The 9,794-nt window shown below is 43.2% G+C and overlaps 1 protein-coding gene across 1 annotated transcript in view; it reads left to right on the plus strand.

The window, feature by feature from the left end:
• WNK1 (WNK lysine deficient protein kinase 1) overlaps positions 1 to 9,782 on the plus strand; it is a 118,294-nt gene extending 108,512 nt beyond the window's left edge. The window contains 4 exon segments of the mRNA XM_083401607.1: positions 325 to 417; positions 3,479 to 3,520; positions 6,632 to 6,813; positions 6,978 to 9,782. Of these exon segments, the coding sequence (XP_083257733.1) occupies positions 325 to 417; positions 3,479 to 3,520; positions 6,632 to 6,813; positions 6,978 to 7,292 (632 nt within the window). The 3' untranslated portion in view covers positions 7,293 to 9,782.
• Positions 9,783 to 9,794: the final 12 nt, after the last annotated feature.

The raw sequence follows: 9,794 nt of genomic DNA on the forward strand, positions 1-9,794 counted from the left end.
GTGCAATGTATTATGTCAATGTGTGCATTGGCTGTTTTATATCACTTGTGGCATGCAACCCTCTTCCTGCTGGATTAACTATTGGAGGATAGCTCTGTTCCAGTTGAGGAAACAAACATGATTTTGGGAGTGGGGGTGGGGGACAGAAGAGTCCTGGCTCCTTGTGTCTTGCAAATGCTCCTCTACCAGTGAGGTTCTTTTCTCTTGTGTCTTGCTAGTGCATTTCACCACCAGCTTAAAGAGTTTTCTAACATCTTGTAGTTGTGTTCTGTCTCTCTTCTCTTCTCCTTGTTCTTCCCCTCTTTTATTTTTGTTTTATCACAGGGTGTGTGAAGTTTAACTGTGCATCTGAGCGGGTGACATTCAAGCCTGGTGGCAGGAGGACCCGATTTCTGAGTACGCCCTGCTTGGCTCTTTGTGTGTAACACCTTTACTCCTTCCTCGTCTTTTTGTTTTCTGCTACTTGGATCTGTTGTCACATGCTGTCCATTCACATCTGCCTTCTTGTGTCTCTCCAACCCCAGGGCTTGGCTGAGTTGCTCTTAAGTATATCCTCCAGAAAGCTGTCTTAAAAAAATTATTGTGCTGCTCAGCCAAAAGGCTACAATGATAGTGGCTTATGTTTTTCAAGTTTTAATGATGCTTTGGGTAGCAAACTCCTTTCCTCAGTTTATAGTCTTCCCTGTAGTAACTGCAGGGAAGGCCATGATAGAACCTTTCCTAGTGGTTCAGCTGGGATTCTGTGCAGACCTGGACCAGTTTGCATAACTCTGAAGAGGCACAGCCAGCTGTTTATTTGTTTGGGCTGAGTGTGTATGTGGCAGTGACTGTCACTCTGCTTCAACATGCATAGCAGCAATTCAGGGTTGAGGGCTGTGTCTATTGTTGAATTGGTGCTCATGATGGAACATTTCATAGAATTGTAGAGTTGGAAAGGTTCCCAAGGGTCATCTAGCTCAACCCCTTGCAGTTCAGGAATCTCAGCTAAAGCATCCATGACAGATGTCTCCTGCTTTTCCACCAAAGGACTTGAAATCAAGACAATAGTCCAGGAAGCAGTGTGATTAGTATCTAGTTTTGGAGCTATGGGCATTGTACCTTGTTGTTACTCCTGTTGGAGGGAATTGCTAGCTTTTTTTTGCCACTTCACCCCACCAGCTCAATTATTAGCAGAGGAAAATGTTTAAGGTCCCTGTCTCTTGACTAAAATAGGAACCTGGGAAGGGATTATTTGTATTAGCTCATGAGTTGCATAGCGATATGATCAGCTTAGCATATGGGTGCCTTATTCAGGTTTAGACATGCAAAACCTACTTCATGCTTCATCAGTTTTAGTTAGAAGAGTGACTTGTGGGAATGTATTCTTGAATGGGAAGGGCCAATGTTTGAGAAAGGGTATTCCTTCCCTCTTCCTGTGCTTTGGAAGGGAAATGTAATCCCTTAATAATTGGGATTAAGATGCTTCCAGCATAAATATTTCTTGTGCTGCATCTCATGTGTTGCTTGGCACACTGTCCTTGCAGAGTATAAAAACATGTTCAGCCTGCTTTGCTGGAGCTGTGTATTAAACTTCTGAAATTAATGGCGTTTAAAGGACTATAAGGCACTTAACAAATAATATAGACCTAATAAAAGGATTAAAATTATAGCCAAAGGAATTGAGCTCTAAAAATAGCTGTTCTACATACATTTGATTGGGTCTGTCTCCAACTTCTATTGAACTAGACAGGGCCATGGAAATAGGTGGAAATGGATGGGTCGGTTGTGCTTTGATTCTCCAGCAGTTTGACTTCACCCCCGGAGGCACACTCCATTTTCTCTCAAGACGGACAGATGCCAACAACATGTGTCTATTGAATTGTGTGCTTATGCTGCAGATAGAATACTATTTTCCTGGGTGTGCAAATTGTATTATTCTTCCCAGACTTAAAAAAACAAGCAGGATCTTTGGATCCTATTTTTGAAGAGCATCTGTCCATGGACACTGAGCAGCAGCTCAGCCACGCCAGGGATTTTTCTGTGCCTGTACCTAATGAGCCGAGCAGCAGATTCCAAGACAGCCTTGCACAAGGACAGCTACAATGAAAATCATAAGATGATGATATTGACTTCAGAGAAGTTAAAAGAAACTACCTTTTTAGGATTTGAACTTGCAGCACTGCTTTAGCCTCATCGTACTTGGTTTTTAGTTGCTTGGGGCAACTGGAGTACTCTTTAAATCATGCATATTTATTCTTATTTAAAGTATTTATATCCTGCCTTTCAATCCATATGGATCTATAGGGTGGCTGGCCAGCACCCTTCATAAAAACTCTGGCAGAACAACATGCAGCTCTTCTCCCCATCTCAGGCTTCTTAACTGGAAATCTTAATGTGGACAGTGTGAGGCAGATCTGAAAGGATCTGCAAAAAATAGTGATAAAGCCAGGACTAAGAACTAGCTTCTCCCAGAAAACATTGAATTGCAATAAAAGATTAATAAGAGATCAAGGAGTAGTCATCCTTTATTATTGTGGTGGATAATTAATAAATAGCAAAGATACGGCTAATCTTGCTGCACACTTGCTCTAGTTTTAATGTGGCTCTTGAACAGGAGGTACCTTTGTGAACTAAGATCCATGATGGGGAGACAGAAAATGCTACTTTGGTCTCTGGAAGTAATGGCATATGTGCAGTACCCTCTGCTGCATCCCTCAGTTTATTGCAGCTGTCCTGTAAAACAAGGCAGCACTTGTGGAAGCACGGCTTGGCTTGATGCTCAGTTTGTTTACAGGTTTCTTGTTTTACTGGATTTTGACCCGACATCCTATCACAGATTCTGGGATGGTGGGAAAAGGTTTCTGTTAGAAGTTAGAAGACTGGGCACAAATAACGGGTGGGTTTCTTGATAGCTGGAGAAGAAGTGGAAGAGATTCAACAGGTATGTCCCTACCTCTGGTGGCACTGATGTTCCAGGAAATAGGGAATCAGAGAATGTCAGAATTGAGCCATTATAACGTACTCTCAAAACTGCGGGAAGTTTTTATGCCATTCCTTTTTCAGTCAGAAGGAGAAATCTGATCAGCTGGGCATAAATTAAAGATTTAGTCCAGTGTTCAGTTCAGGATTTGTTTGACTTTCAGTTTGAACTGGACTGAAGCTTTGTTTCCTCCAGTCAGTAAGAGTACCTGAACTGTTGTCTGAGACTCACTCAGTCTAACTCACCAAAACCTACTTAATATTGGATGAAATGATTAGGCCACAATTTTAATGAGAGATACAGGTGCATACACTAAATGTGAATATTGATGCAGCTCCTCCAGTTGCCACTTGTGTGTCTTGCTAGAAAAGCCCTGAAAGAATCAAAAGCAGTGTCACCAAAGGACGAGGTCCTGTTGTATTCTCCCCTCTTTATAACCAGGCTATTTGTGCTGTTTGCTTGACACTAAATGTTTCTCACTGTTTCTCCCTAACAAAATGCTTTCTCTTTGTGCTTCAGGGAAGATGGTGAAAAAAGTCTGCCCTTGCAACCAGCTCTGTAGTAATTATTGCATTTTGGTTACTTCTGAACTCTGATTGCCAAGCTGCTGTGTTTAAGTTTTCCTCTGATCTCTGAAGCTTAACCTCCCTGAATCTGTCTTGAGCACAGCATCTGTCTCTGTGTCCCTTCCTAACTTGTTTCTGCACTAACACTGCAACAGGCCTGGCCACCTCACGACGGCAGTTCCTTGCTGGAATGGCATGTTTTGACTATCAGTCACCTGTGTCCTCCTTGCTGACGAGTAATGATGCCAAAGTGTACATTAGCACAAGTAATTTGCAGCATTTTGGGTCAAAAGGCAAAATCTCCCTCGTTCATGGGCTTTGTGTGCAGTGATCATAGTGGAAGGGGTTTGCCCTAAGCACTGATCCAATTTCAAAAGGAGTTTCCATATCTTACTAAGAGGAAGGGCAAGGACCCAGATGTCCTTAGAGAGTACTTGCACAGGAGAAAGTGTCACCGTCGATGAAGAGTCAGTAAATGGGAGTGAAGCAAATTGGCAGCGTTAAGGTGGGGAAGGGGCAGCGGCACGTGCAGTGATGTGACCCACCAGGGCCAGTTAAGCCTCTGCATTTGTTCGGTTGTATGAAGAGCCGAAATAAGTTTCTGTAACGTTTGCTGTGACTGAGCAAGATTGGAGGGAGGTTTTTTCCCCATGGTCACTGACCTAAGTGCTCGTCAGACTCTTCTTGATGGCTGGTTCAGTAGATGAAGTGTCTCGAGAACTGGCTTCATAATAAACCAGACACAAGAGTATTTTCAATACAGTTCACGTTTAATATGACATTCCCTCTTATATTTTTGTTTTAGAGAGTACCTGAGACAATCTGGTGCATTTTCAACAGCTTGTAAAGTAAAAAGCCAAACATTAACAGACTCCATCTATCACTTTTGGGTTGAAACTCTCTCCCCACCCCCAATTTACTATTTAGCTTAGAGATGCAAGCAGGGCAGTGTCTGGGCACCACACTTAGCAACAAGAACTGTGTTTTCTGGCCATCAGGAAGGGGCTGATGGATATGTGCTGGTCCCTGCATGAAATTGTTGTCAGGAAAATGCACTGATATTTGTATTGGTACCATGTATCAAGATTCTTACCACCACCACCACCACTTTTTAAAAATCTCTGTTGCCTGTTCCCTGTACTATTCTTCAGGTTGCTCTTTTTTTTTTACTTAGATGTGCATTTGTGTTCCAGTTTGTCTCACACTACATGGCTGAATCTTGTTGCATCACAAGTATAGTTTCCTTTGCATGTTACACAGTTACGATCTTATTACTATTAACTCTGCATTCCTTCCTTTCACCTGGGCAGAGGATTCTTCCTCCTTCCTCTTCCCTGCATGTGGATGAGTACCACTCCCATCTTATTTAGTAGTTTTTTTTGGGGGGGGGGGGAACTGCTGCGTCTTTCACCACCTTGGCTAGTTTTATCCGCTTGTTTGTATTTCACAATGCAGTGGCACCTTGCTCAGTTGCTCTAACCAATTACAGTGGTGCCTCGCAAGACGAAATTAATTCGTTCTGCGAGTTTTTTCGTCTTGTGAATTTTTCGTCTTGCGAAGCACGGTTTCCCATAGGAAATGCATTGACGGTTTCCCATAGGAATGCATTGACGGTTTTAAGAAAAAGGCGCAAGACGTTTTCGTCTTGCGAAGCAAGCCCATAGGGAAATTCGTCTTGCGAAGCAACTCAAAAAGCACAAAACTCTTTCGTCTTGTGAGTTTTTCATCTTGCGAGGCATTCGTCTTGCGAGGTACCACTGTATGATGTTTTGAATTCTTGTCTAATCTGGCTTGGATTCAGGGAGGCCAGTTTTATCCCAAAGAATCAAGGGTCCAGTTAAGTTGCCAGTACCTATGACTTTGCTTCTGACAGCAAGTTCTTGAGCAGTGGGAATGGATTATCAGTTTTTAGATTTGAGTCTTGTGCAGTGGGAACTCTTGGTTCCCTCTTTGACTTCTTATAAAGCTTTGATTCCATTATTTTGACAGTCCCAGGAGCAAGTCGGGTGGAATTAATGTGCTACCTTCTACTGGTCTAATTGGTGTTTCCTAAGCTGTTTTTCATCAAGTTGTACCTCCACTCCTTCCTTGTGTTGAAATAGGAAGGCCTTTTCAGTGGACTTGAATTGTACTTCAGGCTTTCCCAGATGCACTTCTTGTACAGTCTTGAGCAATGCAACGGGCTCATTGGCTTCTATACATTGGAGACAGTGTCCTATCTCAGTGGTCATGGTGCTTGTTTCATAGCACATGTGGGGTTCTCAACACTCTTGCATTTAGGTTGCTGCTTCCTGAATAACCATTTTGGACAAGTAAAAACAACTTTTTCACACCATTCCACTACAGATTTGCTATAGAATGGCCATCACAGCAGAAACTTGGATGCTTTGGATTTCCCTTCATTCTTAGAATTTGATCCTACCAGGTGCCATATTCTAAATAGAAACAATTCCTTGCATTTCTCTTTGCAGAGCTGTATAAAGTTCTGTGTGGCATGAAACCCAAATGTGCAGGTTCTCCTGGAAGCTGCCATCTGAGTTGGAAGCACCAGGTGATTCCTTGCCGCTTCCTTTTGGCACTGTTGTGCTTGGACAGTAAGCCAGCAGGTTCAGGTACATTCACGCAGATGGAAGTACCTGCCAGTAATGCAATGTCTCGTTCCAATAACGAGTCCCTGGGGCTTCTTAGTTTCCATCTGCAGAGCAGAGCAGCTGTCTGTGCTGAGTGAGTGGGCAGAGTTGGCAGTAGCATTAACTTGATATAATAGGTGCTTGTTGACAATGTAGAGGAACCCATTAATCATGGACCTGTCATTGATACCAAAAGCTAGTTCATTCCCCAGTGGAAAATGGCAACGTTGCAGACCACCCACTGATCTGGAAAATAACACACAATTACATGATTAACCTAATAGGAGTGAAACTGCTAGCTGAGCCCTAAATCCCTTCCTCTTCATTATGTCCTGGTACTGAATTGTAGAATTCATGTGCATGGCTTTTTAAACTCTTGCTTTCTCCTATTTTTCCATTGTAGCTATAGTTTTGATGGCCTTCAGGAGCTATCATGCAGTCAGGTTTAAATGACAGCCATTGCTTTGCTCTTCTAGGGACCAGCAGTACAAACACTGTTGCGGGTACAGTGAACAGCCAGGCACCTCAGTCTCAGCCTCCTGCCTCTAGTCGAAAAGGGACCTTTACGGATGACCTGCACAAGCTAGTAGACAACTGGGCTCGCGATGCCATGAGCCTCTCTGGCAAGAAAGGAGGCAAGGGGCATGGCAATTATGAGGTAAGTACTTGCTTGGGGCTTTGTGTCTGGTCGTAGGCACTCAGCCGACTTACACGTCATTCATGGAAGAATCTGACACATTTCTGAGGGAGAAGCCTCTAAGGACTGTGTTAACATTGTCTGGCAATTCTGAAATAACCTCTTGGGTTGGGTTTTGTTTTTAGGGCCCAGGAATGGCAAGGAAGTTCTCTGCACCAGGTCAGCTCTGCATCTCGATGACGTCCTCCCTCGGTGCTACACCCATCTCTGCTGCGTCAGCTACCTCCCTAGGTCACTTCACAAAGGCCATGTGCCCCCCTCAGCCATACGGTTTCCCAGCAGTGCCCTTTGTAGCTCCCTGGAGCGGGACAGGTGGTCCAGCACCGCAGCCTTTAGGCCAGTTCCAGCCTGTAGGTGCCACCTCATTGCAAAGCTTCAACATCAGCAACTTGCAGAAATCCATCAGCAACCCCCCTGGCTCTAATCTGCGGACCACTTAATGAGACCCAGGCATGCTGCTGGGTAGACTTGAGGGGGGAGATCGGGCCCTGAATCAACCACTAGGCTGCAGTGAACTGGCTATTAGCGCCCAAAGGGGGGGGGTGTGAACTTCCTCCTCTAACCATTGCTCTCTGCTCTCCGTAAGAAAAGCCCTCCATTTTGAATATGGGGAGAAGAGTGATCAGGATCTTCCACGATGGGACATGCTTCCTCTCGTCTGTGGCAAGTGTATAAAGATGAAAGCTACCACACAAGCCAAGGGCTTCGTGCTGTAAAATTCATTTGGCTTAAGATGCTGAATCTACATGGGTTGAGACGGGAGAATTGTTGTTAGTTTTAGCATGAATCTTTAGTATGCCATTTGTCTTGCTCTGAGGAATTAAGCCGGGGGTGGGGGGAGCTGTCCATTATTTCCATGTCTCTTCCTTCCGTCAGACCATCACACCGAAGTTCCTGAGCTGATGGGGCACACAAGTGGACTTGCAGAACAGCCCGTGCTTTGACATAGGTCATTACTGCTTTAAGTAAAAGATATTAACAGCTTTGACTGCAGCATTAGAGCAATTTAAATTGTTTAGAAGACAAATTTTTTAAAAAGTTCCCTGCGGACATGTACTTACCATCAGTTTTGATGTGGAAACACTGTGATATATAAATGTTGTTGGACAACAGTAGTTTAAAAAAAAATGAGTGGCATATAGAGGGTTAAACAGTTAAAAAGGAAAAAAAATGGGGGAAAAGCTAGCTATATCCTGATACTTATTGGAGACACTTTAACTTTTTTTCCTTTGTATTTTCATTGTATTAGATAAATGTGAATGTATAATTGTATAAATTAATGTACTTGAATACTTGTCTGTTCTCCCAGTATGCTTGCTGGATATTTTAGTGCCTTGGACTTTTATTGCTTCTACAGTTAGCATCACCTTCCCAGCAGACTTTCGCCAGGCAGAGGGAGGTTATTTGGATATAGTCACTGGAATACCAAAGGCATAACACATTGGATGCTTATACTGTAATAGTGTCGAGAGTAGGTGTTGGAGGGGGAGCTATTGCAGCTTTTGTGTCGGAAGAGTAAAGCTATGGAGTGGTGGGGGAAACTGATGTGGCTGATGCAGCAGCAGTGAGGGATTTATGCGGAGGTGCTGAAGAGAATGAACACAGTGACCAGAGTAGAAGCTGGGTGGTTGAGAATAAGGGAAGTGGGGGGAAAGAGGGACATCTTTGAAGAGGTAAGCACCTACGGGTGGGTTGACTTTTAAGCTATAAAGGTTTTTTAGTAAGGGTAATGTATGTCAAGGGATTGGAGCGATCACTCTGGAGAGGGAGGGTGTGTGCTGGGATTTGCTCCCCCCCTGCCCTGCCTGTCAATCCAATCCTGAAAGGCCAGGAACACATCTTCCTGGTGCAGCATCCATTGCTAAGGATGGATACACTTGAAACAGCCAGCATCAAAAACAACTTTTTCTTTCTATCTCTAAAGGACTTAAAACTGGTACCAGGACTGTAACTAACTGTGTTGCCTTTTAGTAGGTGTGCTATATCTCCTACTCGCCTTCCTCTTTCTAACTTAAAATACTGGTTTCCCCGATCAAATGAAATAACTGCAACCAACTAGTATTACTTTGCATTGCAGCAGCAGGCTGTGAAGTCAAAGTACTTCTGCTTTGGACTTGGAAGCAGCTTTACTGCTTGGTCTGGAAGTCTGTTTTCTCTTTCCCCACCCCCGGAAGTCCTCTAAAGTTAGCAAGGACATTTGTTCTTTCTGTATTTCTTTCACTCTTCCCTCAAACATATGCACAAGTCTGTCTTTCTTTTCTTCCCTTCGCCTCAAGTTGAAGTTTACAGTGGTTTTGTCAGGCAGAGGTAGGATTTGGACCCGGTGGCTGAAAACAAAAGACGCAAGTGTAGGTGGCTGGGATTGAACAACTTTTCAGACTTAAAAAAAAAAAAAGTCCTCACAGGTGTGATGGGAAATTCAAGGTGAGGTTGATGTGCAGAAAGGAGGAAGGAGCAATGGATGAAAAGATGCCACCAAATGTTAGAAGATCTAGTCAGCTGAGTGTTGCACAAGGATAGTATTTTGGTTTAATATGTTTGAGGTCGAGTTTTCACTTAGTTATGCAAGTACTGGTTTTATTTACCATTGATTTCCCTCCTGTGGATGAAATAACTGAGGTCTAGAGGAATTAACTAATGCTACTGAACTGTTAAATTATTTTGTGTTATTACACTTTGAATACCTTTTTCCACAAGATCTGTTTCTGAATTACAGATGTTTTCTTTACATTATTTAACAATGTACACTGTAAAAAAATAAAATAAAATGAATTCAAACCTTGGGCTTCCCTGGCCGTAGTTAATGGTATGTTTTGCACTAAATCCAGGCATTGCGCTTCCTGTATGATTGCGCTTTGTGCTGCAGTTTGTTACCTTCTTTGTAGATATTTAATGAAATCATTCAAATAAACCAAACCTGCTTTTGTTGAGCTGTGGTTTTT

This window comes from Podarcis tiliguerta (assembly GCF_965153285.1).
Source record: "Podarcis tiliguerta genome assembly, chromosome: 10".
Classification (NCBI taxonomy): Eukaryota; Metazoa; Chordata; class Lepidosauria; order Squamata; family Lacertidae; genus Podarcis; species Podarcis tiliguerta.